Raw genomic sequence first — 22,932 nt, forward strand, 5'->3', positions numbered from 1 at the left:
ACATTGTAGGATCGGATACTGAGGCCGGATGAACGCTTAAACCCTTGCAGATCCTGGGAACAACCCAAAAGTATGCATGGGAAACTGGAGCACTATCACTCAGAACGATGGAGGGAGGCAAGAACTCAGCTCCATCGTGGCGGCAGTGGTGCTGGCATCGTCTTATTTGCGTTGGTCAGCCAATTGGATTGTATCCGTTCTATAAGCCACCGCCGTCCACCAGCGAGGCGAGAGGGGGATCGCCAGATATTGCCATGGTACAAGAGTGTCTGAGCGTACGAGTACGGAGAGTCCAGTCATGGTCGGTGTCAGCTTATTACAAGAAGAAGCGGGGACACTGGGGGGGCAAACCTTGCGCAAGGGGGTTGACGGAGTCGTGGGCAAAGGCTTACTGTTCACCTGTAAAGAAGGCCATCAGATTTTAACAATTTTCAGAGGGCACGAAAGGTTACCACTGTAACATTTTTTGGCCTTCAGTAACTATGGCACAAGTATCTCTTCTCGCTTGTCTTGGGCGAAGAGCGAGAAAGTAGATGAAAAGTGGGGCCGACTATCACGAATCAGGCAAAACTTAAAAGGAGGAATCATTGGACGCGGCCACACTATCTGTTACAAGGACTTCGCGCGGTATCGGCTACGGAGTCCCTGCCTGTCTGGTAAATAGCAGCCGTTAAAGGTAAAGGTAGGTCGATAGTTTATTCGTTATTCGTTCTCTATGTACCCAAGTCTCAAGCATTATGGGGTTAGGTAGTCAGCCAGGGGCTGACATTCTGACTAGGGTCTCGCCGGTGAACAGTGACAACTGCCTCTTCCAGAGCTCCAAACATGATATTGGCTATTATATCACGTGTGTGGCTGGATGCCGTTGTTGGACAGGAGATGAGGGCACGTAGATGAAGGTACGGAGGGACTTGGGGCTGACATGCAACTTAGCTCCACAAGGTGATCGATGCAATGAGCATGTGAGAAGGGACAAAGGACACGAGGACGTTCCGTTCCATTCATCAGGTATGAGTGTTGATCACGGACGGCTGGTCTCAAGTGTGCTCTCACCGCATTCAGCGTAGAGCCACCGAATCCGAGCGAGAGACCACTTGTGACGACTTGACACGAAGCTCAAACCCGACCCCTGGGATCTCAGCCGGGTCTGGTGCAGAGCCTATTTCCCAGCGCACAGCAACCCAATGGCAACGAAGGAGGAAAGATAAATGTTGAATGTCCAACGTTCAATGTTTCGTAAGTATCAGCAACTTCATTCAAAAGTCAAGCGCAGACCCAACAATCAACGAAGACCCCTGGCTCGGTTTCGAAATCACAAGAGCATCGCGGAGTTTCTCCTCGCTGATATCTGGAAACTTCTTGAAATAATATTCCTGCTTTAATGCTTCGGTGACGGCCGCAACTTTCTCCTGAGGCACTAGATGCACAGTGCATCCACCCCAACCCGCACCTGTCAAGCGACTGCCATACGCTCCGGCCTTGCGAGCAATGGAGCAAATGTCATCGACCTCCGGACAGGAGCATTCGTACACGTCCTTGCAAGAGACCTGTGTACGGTTCATAAGATCGCCCAGGAACAAAAGCTTCTCTTGGTCAAGTTTTGTAGACGTTGATAGAACATCTTTGAACTGATGGACACGCTCAGCCTCCTCTAGAACGTGTAGCGCTCGTTGTCTCAGCTTAAACGAGTCTGCTTGAATGGGAAATTTGGACAGATACTGCGTCTCCAGTTGGCTGACAGATATGCCTAGGATCCGAGCAATGTCATCCAAGGTATAACTGTCCTTGTCGAGTTTCGTGTTGATGATATCAATCACGGACTTTATTTGATCTGCCATGGGTTCGTCCCTGCGACCCTCTTTCTTCATAATCTCCTCTTGGAAGTTGCGCAAACAGAATCCCAGTGACGAATCATCCGGATTCAAGGCAATGTCGTGCATTTTCGCCAGTACGACTGTGGCAAGAGTCACCTCGACCACCCTCAAGTTGTAATGTATTGGGGCTGTGACTGCCTTATCCGATGTGACGAAGGATTGTGCGATCAGGAAGGTAACCTCAGGATCCGACACCGGCACAGGGACGTGTTCAGCTGAAAACTTGGGGAAAAAATGGCAGTACAGCAGGTAACCCCTCTCGGAAAAGATAGATGCGGCTTGATCCATCCCACCCGAAAACACTCCCACAGCACGTTCGGATACGATGCAGAGATCCAACAAGTCCTGTTTGGAAATGTCATAGTTGTTCGCGGCCATGACGGCCAGCGCAGAGGCACAAACAAAGGCAGCGCTACTCGAGAGACCACCGCCGCTTGGGACGTTTCCATCTACCACAATCTCCATGCCCTGGGGTTTGAACGATTCCCCTAGTTTCTCGCGTAAATACGGTAAGCTACCCTTCAGACCGGCCAGGAAGTAGTTGCTCCAGGCATGGTGTGCCTTATCAACTTCAACTGCACCAGAGCTTGGTATTGTGTAGACTTTGGAAGGATACTTTGTTGAGTTTATGTTCGCGATCTTGATGGTCGGTTGGCCGGTCGAGTCGTCCTTCACCACGCGGGTCGCTATTAGTACATCGACTGTTACAGCCGTGGGTAGACAGTCATAGAGCGAGTAGTCAATATGCTCGCCAATTATGTTGACGCGGCCCGGACTTCTTGAGACAAAGTCTGGTCTCCCACCGTACTTGGTCTGGAAAAAGGTGACTAGATTCTCGAAGCGATGGCGGAGTTCGGCTGGCACGGAGTCCCCCGCGGATGCTCCGACATAGACATCGTCCAAGCTGTTGACTTTTGGTACAAGCTTGCTCATATTGATAACGATAGATTGGCCGTGTACAGGGACCTCGCGTGGTTACGGAGACCTGGCAGTACTTCGTAATGGTGCGCTTTGTGGCTGTTGCAGTTCGCTCGGGTTCAGGACCAATATCGTGGATGGCCCCGACTCAACGTTCGCGTCGATGTAGAAGGAATCGACCAGACAGCGATCGCATCGATAGACAGAGGAGTAAGAAGGTTCGATGTCCTTTCTTCTCGATGCTACTGAACGTCGAAGTTGTAGCCGGTGGGTTTGTGTTGCCTCCGGAGCGGAAAAACGTCATCGCCGGGGGTCACAATGGGGGTGCGTCATTAGCCTAAAGAGCCTACTCTACGTTACTCTGGCGTGCCTGTTAGCATTTGCGATTCTATCATCGTGCATTGTTTGCGACGAGACCACCTCACGCAATCACATTCTCTTCTCTTTGTTAGTATCAACACGATTTTCCAGCAAGCAAGGCTTCATCGTTGGCGATGCGATTCTCTTCTTGCTAGCCTCTGCTTCCCGTTCTTGCTGCGATTCCTAACGAAAACACCCACTGCCTGCTTTGGACTGCGCTGTCCGATCACTCCACACTTTTCTTTACTCCGACCAGGACCTCACCATGAACTCGGAGGATGGCTCCGATGGTGTATTAGTAGGCGAGCCACAGCACTCATCTCCTCCCCGCGATATTGAAACAGAAAAACGACCTCCTCCGCCTTCTCGCTCCTCTACGTATGGGAAGAAATGCTGGATATGTATGAGTGATGCTTCCGAAGATGACCCAAACAACCCACCGGTGTGGCGGTCGCCGTGTAAATGCAGCCTCACTGCACATGAGTCCTGTCTTTTGGACTGGGTTGCAGAACTGGAACATCCCAAGAACAACAAGAAACAGAAATCTCAGATTCAGTGTCCAAGCTGCAAGAGTGAAATTAAAATCTCAAGGCCGAGGAGTTTTATTGTGGATGGCTATCGATCAGTAGATCGCACTTTAGGGAGACTTGTTTTGCCGGGCCTGGGTCTCGGAGCTTTAGGGATGGTGACGACCGCCTTCTGGGTTCACGGTTTCGAATCAGTGTATCTGGTTTTCGGCTACGAGGATGCATTTCAAATCTTCCAACGTGCATCTAAGAAACCCAGCCGGCTCTTTGCCTATGCTCTGATACCGATAAACCTCATCTTCTCCAGAACCAACTACGCTGAGTTTGTCCTTCCGGGAGGCACCCTATTTCTCCTGTCCACTCAATTAAGCGATAGATTCGAAATTGACATGACAGTTTGGCCACCCCGACCAAGCACGGTTTTTGCATGCTTACCGGCCATGAGGTCCATGTACGGGTGGCTATACCACAGGACTTTCTGTAACCTGAATAAAAAATGGCTGCAAGAAATTCGTCCCAGACACGGACAGTCGGAGGAAGAAACACCGGGTGATGGCGAGATGGAGCCACAGAGAGGAGGAATTGGTGTCGGTGAAGATGCTAACGGAAATGACATTGGAGATGGAATGCAAGATATCGTCGAGGAGGGAGACGTCGTACTCGAAGTGCAAATAGGGCCAGAAAACCAGCCGGGAAATAACGTCCACCATCTCCTTGGGGAGCGTGGAGATCAATGGATCGACGGTACGTCTTCAATCGGCCAGACCGTTCTTGGTGCGCTAGCCTTTCCAGCTGTAGCGGCTACGATGGGCTCGCTTCTCAAATTTGCTCTCCCGGGGTCGTGGCTGAGCAGTGCAAACACCGTGAACGGACGACCTGGACTGCTTCGCACCAAATGGGGTCAGAGCGTTGTCGGAGGATGTTTATTTGTTGTTCTCAAGGATGCGTTGATCTTATACTGCAGATGGAGACTGGCGCAAAGTCACAAGTCAAGACGCATCATGAATTATGACAAAAAGACACAAAGATACTCGGTGTGAAAACGCAGCAGGATATGGAGACATCGCAGGTCGATGGGAATGCGGGAGGGAGAAGATGCAAGGCAACCTTCACTCTATGATAGATACCCCCCTGATAGTCCTCTAGCTCTTGGTACCTACGAGTAAAGGGTCGTTCCTCTTCTAGTCGTTATAAATCAGTTCAAAGGTGCACACATGGCATGCGAGTAAATGGCTCGATGTCCATACCGGGTCTCGAGTCCGACGGGAATCGGGCTTGTATCCCAAGCCTTGCCAAGCCCTTTGTCAGCCTTGCCTCGCGAAACTTGCTCTATCTTTTGCTGCTCGCAATCTCAATTCAATCTTTCCCCAGGGTCACCTTTTTCGAATCCGACATCGACAACAATACGTCTAAACCCCTCGCCGCAATGCACGGCTCTTCTATGCGTGCCGCTCTGGCAAAGGGTTTTCAGATCCCGCTTAGACCAAGTCTGCACAATGTCGTTGCTGGTCCAGCTTCAGCTTCAGCTTCAGCGACTCCGAGCTCGACCACTTCGGTAACTAGCGCCCGCACATGGACCTCGCCGTTCTCGACGAGCGTAGCTCGTGCGGCGAAGAAAGGAGGAAAAGAGAGAATTGATCGAAGAATCAGTACGGAGGACCTCCCCTACATGATATCCTCGTACTGTTGCTGAAGGAACTGGAGCTGATACATGTCTATCTCTGTCTAGCATTAATCCGGTTTTTCCTCTACCATCCCACCACGCTTACTCCGCGACCTCTGCGCTTCTCCCGCAATCGATATCTGCGTCACTGGACGATTCACCGGGCCTGGCAGCTGTACCGTGCGAAAGTCAAACAGGCGCGCCAGCTAGAGCTGGAACGACAGTACAACGCAATGCGCGAGGCGAACGAGGAATTGCGCGTCGGGGCCGGTGACGGCGGTCGGCTTTTCCGCAAGGCGCAGATGAAGACCGGCGTGTGGAGCATACCGGAACGAGGTGGTGGTGTTCCGATCGAATATGCGCGCAGCCTCGTCGATTACATGGGAAGCACCGGTGGTCTAGGCAGCGGGGGCACCGGGATCGGCGCAAAGGCGAAGGTTTGGGATAGTGAGTGGAAGCGGTAGATTACCCGGTCCCCTCGCCTGAAGAGAATCCAACGGGGGAGATGCTGTGGAACAAGGTCGCAGTGGCCGAGAGGAAGAAGACGTGACAATGGTGTCAACATCGGATCAGATCGGATTCTTCCAAAAGATGGCTGTTTGACTTTTGTTCGTCAGACATCACGACTGTGGGGGGATTCGCTCGTACGTGCCTCGACTGTAATCCGAGTGTGTTGCAGGCACGGCTGTCGCTCGGATGGACACGGTACAACGCCTGAAACACCTTGTGTGTCGAGACTGAGGGACAGGATGCGCACGACAGTTGGAGCCGTCTGAGCATACTTGCACTCAATGCTTACTTACTCTTCTGGAGACCCCAATTTTGCGTGCCTGGACCAAAAAGGAGAAGCACCTCGAGAGAGAAGAAGAGTCGAAACAATGAGTGCTCTCTCTGACACTGGATTCTGGTTGCTGAGGGAAGAGTGATTTCTGATCACAGGCAGATTCTGGTACGGGTACCCTCCTCCGTACTAAGGAGGGGAGGAAAGAACTGAACACGGCCGAGCTATAACTTGAAATGTATACTATTGCCATTACCATTACCGTTACCATTCCTATATCGGGATATATAAAAGGCACGCCTACCCTTGCAAGGTTTGTAACAACAAGAATAAACCCATTTTTCCATGTCGACGTTAAGTCGACTCAAAAGGCTGTACGTAAATCGGGAAACCCTGAGACCCCCTTCCAATTATAGAAACGGAGAGGACAATCCACTGCTATCCACAGCGATGGTACTGTAATGTACCCGGGTTCCTCGGGACATTGTCGTACTGTCCCAGATGTTGTCCATCCACCTGTGCGATCCGACTGTGGCACTAGAGACACACTCGGTAGGTGCCATGGGCAAGGCCTGTCCTGTAGCCCAAGTCTTGAGAACGAGGCCGTTAGGAAAAGAGAAAGAAAAAGATGCCATCATTGTGCTAGCTCGCTAAAGTCCATTAGATAATTCAAACAATACACATCACTTTCTGTAGTGGTGTGTTCAGAGGGTGCTGCCATTCAAGTTTCCGACTTGATGCATACCCATCGAAGAACGGTGTGTTTTTTTGCTTCCCATCTCGACTCCAGAGAAAATGCCATCCAATGCCGTTATTACCAACCCAAAGAGGCGTAATAAGTCTAGGCGAATGCCTTGAAAAACCTTTCGTGGGTTTGGACACCTGTACCAACTCCAAATGGTCCACATCTCAGCACTGGGGGAGAAGCGCCCGGGGTTTTCGTAGAATCATTCATCGCGTCGACAGAGTGGATCAGATGGCCCACCATTAGAAGATACTCGTTCGCCCAGCAGGTTCACAAAATGACACAGCACCCGCCTCCACCTTGCTTGCCATTGAACGTTAAGAGCGCCGCTCTGGTGGCCGCTTCAAAGACATCATCGACGCCTTCCCCCGTCAGACTTGAACACTCGAGATATTTCCGAGCTCCGCATTGCTGAGCCATTTCCGCTCCTTCTCGCGGCGTTACGAACTTCAAGCTCTTTTTCCGCATTTCCTCGATAGCCAAAGGGTCCTCTCTAAGATCCTTTTTAAGGCCAACCAGAATGATGGGCACGTCCGGGCACCGTTCTCTCGCTTCTTCGATCCATTTATGCCGCACGTTTTCTAGGCTGTCTGGGCTGTCGACGCTGAATCCGATCAGAATAACATGTGATTTTGCGTATGCGAGGGGCCTGAGTCGCTCATAGTCTTCTTGTCCGGCCGTATCCCATAGTGCCAGTTGCACCGATCTTCCATCTACTCGACAGTCGGTTACATAGTTCTCAAACACGGTGGGAACGTAATGAGTTGGAAAATAGCCCAGCGTGAAGACTGATAATAGCGATGTTTTACCGCAAGCACCGTCCCCTATTATAACGAGCTTCCTGAAATTGTGTCAGCCTCGTCCCCCAAACTAGGATATAACCCCGGCCCACGCTCAACGAGCGGCAGTCGGCATCAGATTCCAAACTAACCTTCTCATGACATTTGACTGAGCTTGATTTTGGGCCATGGTTATGTCTTTCTTGTCGACCCGTCCACTATAGGAGACGGACGGCGACTCTCCCGTAATGACAAGTTGAGCGATCGGCGACTGCGACAAGAAACTCGTCCGGACAAGGTTGAAAAGAAGAGGAAGAGAAATGACAAGCGGTGAAGAGAAGAGAAGGGAAAAAAAGAAAAGAAACGTGCTTGTGGATCGGCTGGGCCAAGCTGAGGGTGGTTGATTTATTGGTGTAACTGGATGAAATCAAGAGCAGCGGATAGTCGCATGAAGCGTCGGATTGCGAGCTGTGACTCTGCACAGGGGGCTCGTGGTCTCAAATACAGGCGTGTGGAGGTCGTCCGCCAGCGGCGCGATGCGAGAGTTCTTTTGTATCTGAGACTAGCTTGTAACGTAACGTAGAATGTCGTGTCGTGGGGTCCAAGGGAGAGAGGTGAACAACAACGGAGGTCGGCAGGAAAGAGGCGCAGCCACAATTAGGATTCGTTCAAGCAGTGGAGAGATGCAGGCGAGTGACAGCGATCAAGAAAGGAGACAGGTGACTGCTGAGGTAGTATTTTTAGGACGGCGACGAACAAGACGAGGCAGGAATCGAAAGTTGTAGAAGAGACGGACAGCTGGGGAAGAAAAGGTGATGGCGATGGGTGTGATCCTGGAGGTGCAGCGAACTGGCGGCATTTAATTAATGCCAGCAGCGCAGTCTACGGGCTGTACTGTACGAGGACGCCAGTCGAGCACCGTTGGGAAGCGCATATGCTCGACAGTAGCGGCTGTCTGCTCCTGGCGACTATACTCGCCCTGGGACGCAATTACTCAAGCCTGTTGCAGGGACTTGAAGCGCAGTCTTATGCCCAGTGCGCCTGTGCCCTTGTGCCTGCGTACGTACAATGGCCAGTGGCTCTTTGGCAAATCGCCGCCCCACGAAACTGGCCTGCCCTGTAACTGACATCGATCTTCCCTTCGCACCAGGACAACCGCCTTCCTTCCACTTGGCCAAATCACCACAACACTTCGACTGACTCGTCTAGCTGGCTCAGGATCTGGCGTCCCGTGTACCTGATCCATCTTTCTCTCGACAGGCAACTTTCAGAGCCCTTGGATTTGTCATACCCCGCCGGCTGCAAAAAGACTCCGACACCTTAGATGTCAAGCTGATCAGATCTCGCAACGGCGTGAAGCCTCTGACCAGATCCTGAATTAGAGCGAATTGGGCTTTACGATGCCGCCAAAGAAGAAAGCAACAACTCATGTCCATGCCGCGAAACCCCAGCCCTCCAAAGACTCCCTGGAGAATGCGCCTACACCTCCCTCCACACTGCAAAAGTCCGATTCTGTCGCACATTCGGCCACCTCGATCAATGGACAGATTCCTACCACCAAGGGAGACAACGATTCCAAGACAGGCGATACCACGGAGTCAGCAGGAGAGCCTAACCCAACACCGGCAGTGAACCGAAAAAAGCAAAAGCGACGGGAGAAGGAGGCAGCAAAGCGAGCCGCGGAACAAAAACAACCCAACGGTGATGCTCATCCAAACCCGAAGCCACATGGCCAGTTACCTCCGGTCAAGCAAGGGCGAGGCCCAGTAAAGGGCTACTTCACCGAAGAACCAGATTATCCGGATCCTTCAGATCCGTCCTATGCCGATATTGGGAGTCCAGAAGAAGCCTTCTACAGTGGTGACGAGGATCCGCATTTTGCTGAAGGTGCGGACGGCATGCCCGATAGCTCCTGGCTTAATACGAGTAAGCGGAAAAAGTCAAAGGGTGGAAAGTCGCATTTACCCGACACGGAATCGTTATCACGGTCTTCCACCATGCTGTCGAGGTCACACATCCCACCCTTATCGAATGCAGCTATGCGGGCATCTCAGAAATTATCCAGTAGCGACCATATCTGGAATACCTCAACGCAGGCCGAAAGAGAAAATATCAAACAATTTTGGCTGGAACTGGGGGAAGAAGAGCGTCGGTCTCTGGTGAAAGTGGAGAAAGAGGCGGTACTGCGCAAGATGAAGGAGCAACAGAAACATTCCTGCAGTTGTTCGGTCTGTGGGCGGAAGCGGACAGCAATTGAGGAAGAGTTAGAGGTTCTCTACGATGCATACTATGAGGAGCTTGAGCAATTCGCCAACCACAACACGGACCTGTCCAGCGTACCGCAGATGATGGCTCCGCCTCGCCCACCGTTCAGAAGAGTCACACATCCCATGGCAGGCTCGTATCCTTCGCGAGGTCGTGTACACGAGGTCGACGAGGACGATGAAGACCTGGAGGATGAAGACGAGTATGACGATGAGGACGATGAGGCGTATAGTGACGAAGACGATTATGACGACCATGGCCTTCCGCCTGGCCCGCCTGATTTCTTCCAATTTGGCAACAGTCTGACTGTCAAAGGTCTGAGTGAACAACTTCTGGAGTCTTGGCTAGGAAGGCTGACAATCTCGACAGATGGCATACTCACCGTCGCAGATGATCTGCTGAAAAACGATGGGAAGCATTTTATAGACATGATGGAGCAGTTGGCAGAGAGGCGCATGCAACGTGAGGAAGAAATTCACTACCCCCCTTCTTCATATGCTCATCGAGATTATCATCAAGGTCACAATCATCCTCCCATAGATGATGACGATGACTATGACGACGAGGAAGATGATGAGGACTATGATAGTCAGGAGGAGGACGATTTCGAAGGAGATGAAATGGTCTGTTGAACGCTTAGCTAAATACCAGCCCAGATCTGACAACTTGCTTAGGACTCGATGACTGAAGAACAGCGGATGGAAGAAGGCCGGCGAATGTTTCAGATTTTCGCCGCTCGAATGTTCGAACAGCGCGTTCTGACGGCGTACCGAGAGAAAGTGGCGGCAGAACGTCAGAAGAAGCTCCTCGAAGAACTGGACGAAGAGTCACGTCTCGACAGTCAACGAGAAGCCAAGAAAGCTAGAGAAGCGGCCAAGAAAAAGGAGAAGAAGAAATTGCAGAAGATGGCCAAGGATGAGGAGAGGGCAAAGAAAGAGGCTGAGAAGGCGGCGCAAGAAGCAGCGGCTCGCGAACTTGAAGAGAAGCGCCAGCAAGATCAGCGTAAACGACGCGAGGAGCAGAGAAAGAAGCGGGAGGCCGAAAAGAAGGCTGCCGAGGAGGAGCGACAGCGAAAAGAGGCCGAGAAACACCGAAAGCAGCAGGAACAGCGCGAACGACAGCTCGAACTCGAACGCAAACAACGTGAAGCCAAAGAACGAGAACGGCTGAAACGCGAAGAGATGAAGAAGAAGGAGCGTGAGGAACGAGAACTGAAAGAAAAGGAGGCGCGGGAACGTAAAGCGAAAGAAGACCACGAGAGAAAGGCAAAGGACGAGCAAGTAAAGAAAGAGAAAGAGGCAGCACAGAAGGCGGAGAAGGATTCCAGACTGCATCAACCCTCGACAAAGCAACAGCCTGTCGTCCTACCGCCTGGTCTACATCCCCCTTCACGTGGTTCAAGCATTCACTCGCCGCATTTCCAGGTTGCTACGCCTGTGGTTCCTCCCAAGGTGCCTACACCTGCTCGAAATCGGCAACCGTCACAGCCTAGCCAGTACTCTCATGGTTCGTCCCCGAAATCCCAAAAAGCAAGCACAGATGTTTCCGGCAGTTCTATATCGCCTGCAACAGTGGCTATGCCACAGACGCCAGCACCGGGACAGCACCCAAAGGCCCAAGGTCAACCACCGGTGCTGCATCATCCCCAACCTTCTGCACCAAGATCACCGCTGAACAATCCCGGACGTGGACAGTATCCCTTCAATATGAATGGAATCCCGGCCGCGGGCGTGAATGGCCTAGCCATGGGGGGACAAGGAATGATGCCAGGCATGATACCTCCGGTCCCGAATTACCAGGGCCCCCCCATGGGCAATCAACAGCGTTTCGCCATGAACGGCATGCAGTATCCACCGGGGATTCCTAGGCCATTTCAACCAGGTCAACAGATGCCGTTTGTACCACAAGTGCCTGGACAAGCGCCGCCCATGGCGAATCAGCAGACAGTGCCCAAGCCCGTTGGCCATTCCAGACAACCTTCGACAGACACCAGCTCGCAACCGACGCCGATATCACGCCCAGGACCCATTGCCAGGCCCTCCAGCACAACACCTGACAAGCAGAAGCCGATACGAGGGTCGCCCGACGCTGATATGGAGCAGCTCGCGACACAACTAGGTAGCAAAGCACTACTGGATGACTCCGATGAACCATTCCTGGAGAACTCTGAGTCGCGAATTGGTCTCGCGCCTGTCGGCCCTCCTTCGACAAGAATGCCATTTGCCGGTAGCTTTTCGGAACTCAAACAAGAGCCTTTCGCACCTATCAACCACGGCTGGGGTGGGTTTCATTCTGGCATATCTCCGGCTGCTACTTGGGGAGCTCCCGCGCCGCAACGACCAAACCCCGGCTGGTCTCAACCTCCATTTGGTGCGCTCGGCGGTGGACCTCAACCCATGCCCAGATCACATTTTCCACGGCCGATTGCCGTCCGACTAATGCTTGTTCAAGCATGCCGACACTTGTCCCAAACTCCGGGATCTAGTGCCGACGGCTATCACCCTGCACAAGCAGTTCTCCGACAGCTAGAAATGATCAAGGCACCGGGTGAACCACATGTTTCCATGGAGGAAATGTTGGGCATTTGCGACACAGAAGGCAATCCCCAGAATGGTGGGGGTTCTTTCGAAGTTGTCATGGACAAAACCAGAGGACAGGTCATCAGGTTCGTGGAAGATGCACCCGTGCCAAACAGAGGCAGTGTCGGCGAAATTGGAAGTCCTGTCATGGGACACAGTCAACATATCCAGACCAGTCCGTTCGGTGGCATTGGCACAAGCAGTTTCGGACCGCCCGGCAGGAGTTTCTAGTGGCTGACTCCACCAAGGACGAAAGCTCCGCCGCATGGCGATGAGCGACGCGCTCATGCGCAGGCTCTTCCATTGGCACTCCGGCGAAGCATGTCAGCGAATTAAGAGGGCGGCTTCTTGTTACCACCTGATTGTTGTATGTTGACACCGGGGTTCAAGTGTTGTGACCACAAGGGCTGCGAGTGAGTGTGTTTGTTTGTACAACGACGAGTCCATTCCTTCTTCTCATGAAGGTCGCGTGGTTTATCAGCAGTTCAGGCCCGCCTTTTTCTGTCTCGTTAATCATCACTGGTGCATTTGGGGATCGGCTCGGGACACGTGGCCACTGGGCATATGCGATACGACGGTCCTGTTACCTACTTGTTTCGAGAGGCTACGGAGTCGTTTTACTCAATAGCAGTCGTATTAGCAGTGTTTGAACTGCGGGTATGTTTTGAGCATACCATAATCCAAAGACATTTTCCGTCCCTCGTTGACTCGCTATCGTGATACCAAGTAGGAATTTGTATTATGTTGGCTGTGAAGAGTAATGCATTATGTGGACACTGTGAAATCTTTGAAATTTTTCTCGAGGTATGTATATTGTATATATGTGTCGTGTTGCTAGACCCTTGGTGCTTGCTGGCACCGGTGGTGTGTTTGCTCTCAAGGGTCAACTAATGATTGCATTCTTCCAACTTGCCTGTATTACTTACTTAGTCGCCGGGCCATATTTTTTTTTTTTAAAAAACAAATGCGTCCACCGTCCATCCGAGACACACGCAGACATATCCGTACCCAAGGCAGACATAGACGCGTACCTACCTACCTCCTCTTTCTTGGATAATATTTTGGGTTTGACCTCCTCCTCCCACCCGACGACCCGCGGAGGTTGTGTGATAACCGACCGCCAAGGTTGGAAGTCAAGAAGCGGTGATTTCTCGCACCGTAGAATTGTATTTGAACACGATGTTTGTCGGAGTCTGCAGTGTATTATTCCCTTCCCGTACTGTCAGAATGGGTACGGGGTTGAAAAGGAGCGGCATTTTGTGGATGCTGCGGCGTGTAAGGTATTTCTTGAATCAGTTGTCGATATTTTGACCCGACGTGGTGATTGATCGAATGAATGAATGAATGACGAAAGGCAAGACGGGGGCGGGCGGCTGACCTGGGCGACCTGGGGGGTGGATTGGGGTTTGCCGATGTCGCGTGTGAGTGGCGGGCGTTTCATGCTTTCATACCGTTGTCCGCAAAGGTAGAAAGACAGACGGGTGCATCAAGGTTCTTCTGTGGACACCGTTCAACCGTATGTACGTACGCTATCAAAACTTGGACGTACTTGTTATCCACGTGTCTTGACGATGCTGAATGGTGATGAGGTGAGAGGCGTAACCGCGTGCAGCAAGTGAATCTTCAGAGCGAGTTCAATATGTGAATGCGTTACGGGTATTCGTATGAGAGTGAATGTCCCCCCTGCTCCATTCCAGGGGTGGGGGGGTTCATCAAGGTACGTCCGTCCTGAAGCCATCGTACACGGTGGTTGTGCCGCCGACGTGGCTGTTTTTGAGCTTCTGCATGTCCCATTCGTCTTGGGCCGTGGTTGCGCCAGTCGTCCAAGGAGGCTTCCCAGGTCCGCCGCCATTTGACTTCGACGGGCCAGGTGGCTCTGCTGTTGTATCGTTGACACCGTAGGATGACGACGATGACAACGTCGTCATCCCCTCGACCAGTTGTTTGTAGTATCGAGCCTCCGTCAGACTTTCGAGGATGTCCTCGCGCGCCGTGTGCTTGAGTTGCTTGACCGGTGCGGTTTCCAGAATCGCTGGTGACGCCCATCGCCGGACCATTTCCTTGGTCGCGCTGACGTCGAAGAGGCGGTAGTGGAGATGGTCGAGGATCGCGTTCCAGGGAGGGACCATGAGAAACATCTTGTCGGCGTGGACGCTGTTGCCCGCCAGCAGCGCCCGGCGCGGTTCGGGGATGTATCGCTGGACGTACTGGAGCAGCGCCCGTGCAGCTATGGGTGCCGTCGTGGTGGATTCGAGACATGCTTGTGTCAAGCCCGAGGCACCGTGAGTGCGGACGCACCATTCGGACATTGTGGACAGTTGCAAGGGGGTGTGCTGGATCACGGCGTCGAATCCTTGGTGGTCCAGTGGCGCAAGATCGGAGTTCGTGATGATACATGAGATGCTCATGATGGTGTCTGTAGCAGGGTTGAGGCCCGTCATCTGTCCAGCATGGTGTTAGTATTGGAACCAGCACGCGGTAGATGGTGGGTTTGAGATCAACATTGGAAATCCCAGAGGCGTGGGTGACAATGTCATGTAGAGAGGATATAGAGGGAGATGATGATAAGCCAAAGCATGATATTCATTCATCCGGCACCTACCTCGCAATCGATCCATACCAGGGGATCTGTGGATCTTGTCAAAGCCATTGTGCCGGCGGTTTACTATGCGTCACGACTCGGGGTTCTGTCTCGACGATTATACAGTAAACTGAGGTAAGTGCCCGCGTCTCCAGGAGTCGCCTCTCTTCACACGGCAAAAGCAGAAGTGTCGACAAAGTATGAAATATGTCCAACCACCTCAGGATGAAGGAACAGGTGCATGCATTGCTGGATCAGAGGAGATGAATTCGCTGCTCCGCAGATGAGAGGAAATGGACCGGTCGATGAACGGTTAAAGGGTGCACCGTCTGGCCAATGGATCAGTGGACGTGAGAAGATCGAGATGTATGAGCAACTGCAAACGCAACCCTAAGGACTCGTACCAGTGGAAAACCGTGGCGATGATGACATGACGATGGGCAGCTCGATTGAGGCAAAAGCCCAAGAAGAGTTTAGTGCGAGGATGCTGGTTCCCGGCCAATCATGCAGCATCTTGGCACACGTACTTCTCTCCTCCGACCAGGTACATACATGTACATAGGGAGAGGTACCTACTCAGTACGAGCAACAGGTACAGGCTACGAAGCACTCATCACACCAGGCACCGTTCACGTGTCTCTACGAGGTCTAAGCACGACTATGCCTTTTCAATTGACTTCTCGTATTGCTTTGAATTCCGTGCGTGATCGATCGCAACGAGCGTGGAGTGCGTGGAAAATAGTTACAGTGAAGTCTGATGCTGGAATCGCTCCCTTCTTCGTCATCTGGGATCTCGTCTCGTACATTCAGCACTCCCTGATCCAAAGGCACTTCACTTTGGCCTTCTGAGTGCTCGCTCTCCTGCACTCCTGCCATGCTTTTTCCGCAAAAGCACCATGCCATCCTGTATCTATGACTGTGTTTGAGGAGTGCAACGCGAGGCTCCTCGCTTTCAGATTCTGGTTTCGTTTCGACAAAATAAATGTGGATCAGTCATACCCATCCTGTAAGTGAATATCTGACAAGCGTTGGCCCACGATTAATGAGCGCCATCTCCTTCCGTAAAGATAAGCTCGCATGCCGGGCTTTCCAAACTCCGTGTGATGCATTCGATTACCAGTATCAGGATTCCGAATCCAGAGGCACAGCCGAAGAACACGCAGCGTGTGGGGTCCACGTGTGCCGGTGTGCATCAAGTTGGTGACAAAATGCCCCCTGTATTCGTTACAACTCTTCGTCGTCGTCCGTGGCCGATGACTTCTGCAACGCACCGCCGAATTGCAAACCGGACGGATTGGAGGCGTCGCTCGCGGCCTGGGGCGCGCCAGCAGAACCAAGCGCTTCGCCAATGGTAGCTGCAGATGCTGGGACCCCTCCCATGAGTCGACCCTTAATATCACCGTCGAATTCTGCGACACTGGCTCGTTGTCTCTTCATCGGACTTCCCACCATGAAACTTTCATCTTCTGACTTTAGGCTCTGTGCTACCCCGTTGACGAAGTTGGATGTGCCAGGGGAGGTGCCCAGCTCGTCGGTCCCCATTTTAGGAGTTGACGCCGTTGAGGGACTGCCGGATTTGGAGCTCTTACGGGCTTCCGCTACGCCGTTACTGTTCAACGGCTCCGCAGAGTGCTGCCTCTTGAGCTGATGATACCTTAGCCCATGCCGAAATTTCAAAGGGGAAGGGTCTCTTACTTTCATCTTGCGGATTCCCTCGGCAACCTGCCCTGTGCGCTCGGCATCTTCCGGGGCGAGCAGCCCGGGCTCGCGCTTGACTTCAGCTTCATTGATGTCTTCCATCTTGCCAATGATGCCACTGTCGTCCTCACTATCGCTATCCATCTCGTCGTCACTACCTCGTTTGCCTTTTCGGGTCCGTCGCGTCTCAGCATCTCGGAATCCTGAGAATCCAGCAACACCCTCTTTCTTGAGAGGACCCAACTTGGGCAGTTCAACCGCAATACTACGTCTCTTCGCACTTGACGGCGTTTTGTCTGATTTTGGAGTTGGAAGGATACCCATCTTCTGTAGTTGGCGTTCACCTCGATACAGGAATGTGAAGACGGCGTATGGTTTGTCGGTAGGATCGATACCGGTGACGGTCTGTGTCGAAATTGTTTTGGGATCTAACGTCTTCGGCTTCGCGAAACTTGTGGTGTGGTCAACATCGGCCCGACTTTTGCCTTCTCCGTTTGGTGCTGCTTCAGTTCCGGACTCTTCAGAGTCATCATGTGCATCGAATTGTGGAGAGTATTCTCCCCGCTTGATCTCTCCCGATGCCAATACTCGGAAGAGTGCGACTTTGATTTGGCCCGCTGCTTCTGGGATAGGATCGTCGTCGTCGTCGTCGGATGATGCGCTGTCGCTCAGGGAGCCTTCATCATCCGACACGTCTTGCAGTTCGCCATTTTCACCGTATCGGAGTGTACTCTTTCGTCGGGATCCTGTGAATCTTCCATTGGCCTCATCGTCGCTACCGGTGACATCTTTCCTCTTGCGTCTCCGCTTCTCCATCTTCTTTTCCAACTTCTGTCTTCGTCGCTCAATGGTCGCAGCCGCATCCTTCCCGTCGAGATCCAAACCATTGAGCCACCGTTCGAGACCTACCTCCCGGAACAAGAATTCTCGCTCGGCAAGGCCCCCGCCCTCTTTCTCTGGCACGCTGACCCACCGACTGTTAACCCATGTTTCCTCGCCCTTTCGAAGCAGTGTGGCGACCTCCTCCTTTGCCCGGCCATCGAAGTAGATGTAGGCAGCAATGGTCTCGTTCGGTGAGGTGGTGAGAGGAACATAAGGCACGACCGGGCTAGAGTAGCTTCCACGCTCGCCAGTGTGGCCAGGCAAACCACCCACGAACTTTGGTTTTGGGTTCGGATGATCGGGGGTGGCTTTGGGGGTGGAATAGGGAACTTCCTGGCCGGGCATGAGGAGCGTTATCGAGATCGCAAAGGTAGATTGTTCTGGTTTGCCCGTCGTCGAGTCATCGGGAATCTTGGCCGGTGGCACGGGGATGTATGCGCTGATCCTGGACAGGCGGGAGGCCTTTTGCACCGAATACTCCGGAATCGGTCCATTTGGCGTGTGTATGCTCACCGCGAGCCCTTTGAAACAAGGCATGGTGACAGGATCAATCCAAAACGAGAGTTAGTTAATGTTGGATTCTCCGCTCTCTGCACTTGCGCAGAGGCAGATGCGGAGAGAGTCTCCGAGTTGAGGCACTCGCTCAGCGACTGGCGTTGAGTGTTTCTGTATCCGTCTCTTTCTGATCGACAAGAGCCACAGGCAGCCTCAGGGCACAGAGATTGAGGCGGCAGTGTTCATGAAAAACCGGTGACGTTGGTGAAGGAAATGTTGGACAGGTGGATAGGCAGAGTCGGGGAACGGTGAGCTGTCGGCAAGACGGACTTCGCGATTGAGACAAAGCATCCGCAGCCAGGACGGATCGGGGCAACTCGCTAACAACAAGATTTGATGGAAGGACGCGTCGTTGTGATGGTAAGGTGAACAAAGAGCGGCTAGAGGGGTGATATCGAGGAAATTAATGTAGTGAAATGTGGTGAAATGAAATCAACAAGGCCTCGCCATGCACCACGAGGCGGCAGACCGCAGACTGCAAGTACGTGAAGCCAGCGCCAAGCCCGCCCACAACGACGCCAAACCCTTTGCGGATGGGCTGTTCTTCGTGTGCACGGGCGACTTGACTTGCTCCCTCTTTGCGGAGAAGGAGATCGAGAGGAGTCCATGGACCGTCACCCGCCCTGACCACCGGCTCATGGCAATTGAGCATCCCGCTGCTAACCCCAGATCAGACGGCAGACAGTCCAGTGCTTTCCCGGCCCTCGGATCACACTCTGACGCGAAGGAGTGCTACAAGTATCCCCATGCTCCCAGCGTTACGAGGCTACCCGTCTCCTTCTCTCCTTCTCTGACGGGATGTCTATCAAGAGGAGGCGGGAGCTATACGGCCCAGAACATTGTTATCGACTCTTCTACAATCCAATACGCAAAATGAGAGCATGTGATTGTGACTGAGAGCGGCGACAGCGACCCCTGCCTGACCTTGCGGACCTGCGAGAACGCTTGATGTGAGGCGATATCCCTACAGTCATGGGCCAGCCTGTGTCACTCGGCCTCCATGCGAGACAGTTGTGGTATAATGTAGATGCTTGAGAGCAAGCGTTGGGACACCGTGCCTGAATGTCTTGTCCCGATCCACGTTCTATGTATTTGATCGCATGCGCTTTTCCAAATCTGCCAGGTTCCTAGCCGCACTCACGAGTATAGGAGTATTCTCCCCTTCCGGGAAAAGAGAGATGAGGGTCCTGTCTGTGTCTTGTCTGGAGACTCGCCAGGACTGGGGATTTGGCAAGGCTCCTGTCTCGGCTAACGTGGTTCGGTCGTCTCCGGTGCCCAAGGACAGGACCTTGCTTTTGTCATGGTATCGTCGAGATGGGTGTCAGTGTCCGGGAGCTGCGGCTGCACTGTGATGAATGCAACTCCTTTGGACAGTCTACTCGTGCTGCTCGCATGTGCTGTAGATTTTTGGAACTGGGTTCGTTGATGGGCGGTGGTCTGACGGTGCTTAGCTGAGCAGCCTGGGCCAATCAGCGCCTCGGTTGGAATGACCGGAACATGACGTACGTTGTTGACTGCGATTCCATCATATGCAATCATGATATGCGCTTTGTCGCTTCTTTCGCCCTCATGCTTTCTGTGCCCCGCGTTAAATACCTGCGCTCGCTTCACGCTGCAGCTGCTCGCACACTTTCTCTTCCCATCGTGTCTTCCTTCAATCTTCCCGCCTGAGCTCCAGTCTGTCCTGTATTTCAATCACACGGAGACTGCTGCGTTTTTGCTCCAGCTAACTTTCTCCACTCCCTCACAATGGCGAGCGTCAAAGAAGTCCAGTTCAAGTCGTTCACTGACCAGAAGTACGTCCACACCCTCTGCTTGTAACAGCCAATATCTGACGCGCTCGACAGACCTGGTACTTCGGGTCTTCGTAAGAAGGTCACCGTCTTTCAGCAGCCACACTACAGTGAATCCTTCATTACCTCCATCCTCTTGTCTATACCCGAAGGTGCGGATGGTGCTTTCCTCGTCATCGGCGGTGACGGGAGATTTTGGAACCCGGAAGTCGTGCAGTTGATTGCAAAGATCGGTGCAGCATATGGTGTCAAGAAGCTTGTGATTGGGCAGAATGGCATTCTCAGTACCCCTGCGGCCAGCCATGTCATCCGGGTACGCAAGGCCACTGGAGGCATACTCCTGACTGCCAGTCACAACCCAGGTGGTAAGTTGAACCAAATTGGCTAGCTCAATGACCCAGTTCTGATCGATTGCAGGGCCCAAGGCCGACTTTGGCATGAAGTATAACCTCTCCAACGGAGCTCCAGCACCAGAATCCGTGACGAACAAAATCTTCGAAAAGTCCAAGACCCTTACCTCGTACAAGATCGCGGACATCCCAGACATCGATATCTCTACTATTGGCACCAAGAAGTATGGAGATCTGGAGGTTGAGATCATTGACTCCACAGCCGACTACATTGCCATGCTGAAAGATATCTTTGACTTTGACCTCATCCGATCATTCTTTAAAGCGCAACCCAACTTCAAGGTCTTGTTCGATGGAATGTCTGGTGTTACAGGTCCATACGGTGTCGCCGTATTCCAGAAAGAGCTTGGTTTGGGACCGGACAGCACGCAGAACTGCTCACCTAGCCCAGACTTCAACGGTGGTCACCCGGATCCCAACTTGACCTACGCACATGATTTGGTTGCCAGAGTAGAGAAGGAGGGCATACACTTTGGCGCAGCCTCGGATGGCGACGGCGACAGAAACATGATCTATGGCAAGAATGCCTTCGTCTCGCCCGGTGACTCTCTGGCCATCATTGCCCACTATGCCAAGAAGTACATCCCCTACTTTAAGAAACAGGGCGTTTACGGTCTGGCTCGGTCCTTCCCCACCTCGGCGGCCTTGGACCTGGTGGCCAAGAAGCAGAACTTGTCCCTCTATGTCGTCCCCACCGGATGGAAATTCTTCTGCGCTCTGTTCGACGCCAACAAGATGTCCATCTGCGGTGAAGAGTCTTTCGGTACCGGTTCGAACCACATCCGAGAGAAAGACGGTGTGTGGGCCATCACGGCTTGGCTGAACATCATTGCTGGAGTAGGTACGGAGACGGGCGTGTTCCCATCGATTGGAGAAATCCAAAAGGAGTTCTGGCAAGAGTATGGACGGGTGTACTTTACGCGGTATGATTATGAGAATGTTAGTAGTGAAGGTGCGGGAGATATGATCAAGTCTCTCGAGGATAAGATCGCCGACAAGGGCACCATCGGTTCCGATCTCTCTGGTCGCAAGATCACCGAAGCCGGCAACTTCTCGTATACTGACCTGGATGGCTCCGTGTCGAAGAACCAGGGTATCTACTTCAAGTTCGACGACGGTACGAGAGTGGTGGTGCGCTTGTCGGGTACAGGCAGTAGCGGAGCCACCATCCGTCTCTACGTCGAAAAGCTGGAGGAGGACAAGAGCAAGGTCGGAGAGGACACACAGACATACCTCAAGGGTTCCGTGGATCTTGCTCTCGACTTGCTCCAGCTTCAGAAGTTTATAGGCCGAACTGAACCGGATGTCAAGACCTGAGTGTCGGCCGATCATTTTCACCCTCAGATGCCGCTGCAGGCGTCAGCCTCACCGCCACAGAGTCTCGCCCAGTCGTACATAGATGCAGCCTCAACTACCAAAATGTGATTCAGCTGTGATAGCATGTGATGTTTCTTCCCCGGACATGGCCCGCGATTGTGATAACACGTCAGAAACCAGAAATGGCACCAGTGCTTGGACGTTCGGTAGGTTACCCTGGACGATAACGGCGGCTGACGGCGGCGTGCAGAACCATGGTTGCCTCAATCTCCTCAAAGACCCGGTGATAGCTTGGCTGCAGTCTCATGTGCTTTCAGAGCATGCTGACGGAGTGCTGACGAGTGACGAGCACCAGATCCACCACGCTCGACTCTGCTGAAGGAGATCAAGGTAGCACAGCCTCGTGCTTGGCGACAGACAGAGTGGATTGGTCAAGGCCAGTTGATAGTCGAGTTAAGCTCTGCCGCTAGACTTGACTGGGCCAGATCGACTCCGGCGGCCGAAGGCAATCGACATGCCCAGCCTCGCCCAGACAGATCTGCGCCATCTTGTCCTACTCAAGCAGATAATATGCTCTTGGGGCTTGCGCAATTCGGGGTCTATTGCTGTCCAACTCTCTTAATGCGGTCAGGAGCACACCATCGTCCGTCCCAGGACGCTCAAGTGTGGCCTTGGCCGACGCGCGATGGTTCGGACCACGAAGATCCCCGGGGCTATTGTATCGTTGAGACAATCTTACAAGGCTTATCTGCAAACCCGAGATTCTCGAGATCGAAGGCTTGTACGACGCCCACTTCTTCCGGGTGCGGCCAGACTATCGACCTATCTCTAGGGGTCACGGTCCAGGGGTGTGATACGGAGTGGCCATCCAACACCAACTGATGCCTGAACCTCCCCATACCACAGATCCCACTCGGGAGAGCTCCATGATGCTGTGGCACCGTCACTGAGGATTCAAGCCGGGTGCTCCGATATACGTTGCGTATGCTTGGCTTGTGCTCCCTTGAACAGCGGTGCGTCTCATCAAAAGTGAGTGCTCCAGCCTCGTCGTCATGGGCAGGCAGAGGATCTGTGTTCCGAAGTATAGAAATGAGGCCCGGCGTCCACAGTCCACAGTCCACAGTCTCACATCTGTGTGCCATAATCCGCCCTTGCGTGCTTTCACTTGTGTTGGGGAAAGAAGAATAACCCAGGAAGACAACCAT

The 22,932-nt window shown here is 52.8% G+C and overlaps 9 protein-coding genes across 9 annotated transcripts; 5 read left to right on the forward strand and 4 right to left on the reverse strand.

Annotated features, from left to right (window-relative positions):
* Positions 1-1,256: 1,256 nt before the first annotated feature.
* PV08_11574 (galactokinase) lies at positions 1,257-2,807 on the reverse strand (the record flags this gene model as incomplete). Its single annotated transcript, XM_016385882.1, has 1 exon — positions 1,257-2,807. One exon carries the CDS (start codon positions 2,805-2,807, stop codon positions 1,257-1,259), a length of 1,551 nt encoding a protein of 516 aa, XP_016230826.1.
* A 610-nt stretch (positions 2,808-3,417) lies between these two features.
* Positions 3,418-4,719, forward strand: PV08_11575 (uncharacterized protein; the record flags this gene model as incomplete). The annotated part of the gene is made up of 1 exon (XM_016385883.1): positions 3,418-4,719. The coding sequence occupies one exon, from the start codon at positions 3,418-3,420 to the stop codon at positions 4,717-4,719; it is 1,302 nt and encodes a 433-aa protein (XP_016230827.1).
* A 197-nt stretch (positions 4,720-4,916) lies between these two features.
* On the forward strand, positions 4,917-5,806 carry PV08_11576 (uncharacterized protein; the record flags this gene model as incomplete). Its single annotated transcript, XM_016385884.1, has 2 exons — positions 4,917-5,328; positions 5,409-5,806. The coding sequence occupies 2 exons, from the start codon at positions 4,917-4,919 to the stop codon at positions 5,804-5,806; spliced, it is 810 nt and encodes a 269-aa protein (XP_016230828.1).
* A 1,332-nt stretch (positions 5,807-7,138) lies between these two features.
* Positions 7,139-7,837, reverse strand: PV08_11577 (GTP-binding protein rho2; the record flags this gene model as incomplete). Its single annotated transcript, XM_016385885.1, has 2 exons — positions 7,139-7,709; positions 7,800-7,837. The coding sequence occupies 2 exons, from the start codon at positions 7,835-7,837 to the stop codon at positions 7,139-7,141; spliced, it is 609 nt and encodes a 202-aa protein (XP_016230829.1).
* A 1,210-nt stretch (positions 7,838-9,047) lies between these two features.
* PV08_11578 (uncharacterized protein) lies at positions 9,048-12,722 on the forward strand (the record flags this gene model as incomplete). Its single annotated transcript, XM_016385886.1, has 3 exons — positions 9,048-10,227; positions 10,282-10,535; positions 10,587-12,722. 3 exons carry the CDS (start codon positions 9,048-9,050, stop codon positions 12,720-12,722), a joined length of 3,570 nt encoding a protein of 1,189 aa, XP_016230830.1.
* A 1,481-nt stretch (positions 12,723-14,203) lies between these two features.
* Positions 14,204-15,141, reverse strand: PV08_11579 (uncharacterized protein; the record flags this gene model as incomplete). Its single annotated transcript, XM_016385887.1, has 2 exons — positions 14,204-14,932; positions 15,094-15,141. The coding sequence occupies 2 exons, from the start codon at positions 15,139-15,141 to the stop codon at positions 14,204-14,206; spliced, it is 777 nt and encodes a 258-aa protein (XP_016230831.1).
* Positions 15,142-16,296: 1,155 nt separating this feature from the next.
* Positions 16,297-18,189, reverse strand: PV08_11580 (uncharacterized protein; the record flags this gene model as incomplete). Its single annotated transcript, XM_016385888.1, has 2 exons — positions 16,297-16,716; positions 16,768-18,189. The coding sequence occupies 2 exons, from the start codon at positions 18,187-18,189 to the stop codon at positions 16,297-16,299; spliced, it is 1,842 nt and encodes a 613-aa protein (XP_016230832.1).
* Positions 18,190-18,655: 466 nt separating this feature from the next.
* Positions 18,656-19,084, forward strand: PV08_11581 (uncharacterized protein; the record flags this gene model as incomplete). The annotated part of the gene is made up of 1 exon (XM_016385889.1): positions 18,656-19,084. The coding sequence occupies one exon, from the start codon at positions 18,656-18,658 to the stop codon at positions 19,082-19,084; it is 429 nt and encodes a 142-aa protein (XP_016230833.1).
* An 872-nt stretch (positions 19,085-19,956) lies between these two features.
* On the forward strand, positions 19,957-21,727 carry PV08_11582 (phosphoglucomutase; the record flags this gene model as incomplete). The annotated part of the gene is made up of 3 exons (XM_016385890.1): positions 19,957-20,003; positions 20,055-20,365; positions 20,418-21,727. The coding sequence occupies 3 exons, from the start codon at positions 19,957-19,959 to the stop codon at positions 21,725-21,727; spliced, it is 1,668 nt and encodes a 555-aa protein (XP_016230834.1).
* Positions 21,728-22,932: the final 1,205 nt, after the last annotated feature.

The sequence above is a fragment of the Exophiala spinifera genome (assembly GCF_000836115.1).
Source record: "Exophiala spinifera strain CBS 89968 unplaced genomic scaffold supercont1.9, whole genome shotgun sequence".
Classification (NCBI taxonomy): Eukaryota; Fungi; Ascomycota; class Eurotiomycetes; order Chaetothyriales; family Herpotrichiellaceae; genus Exophiala; species Exophiala spinifera.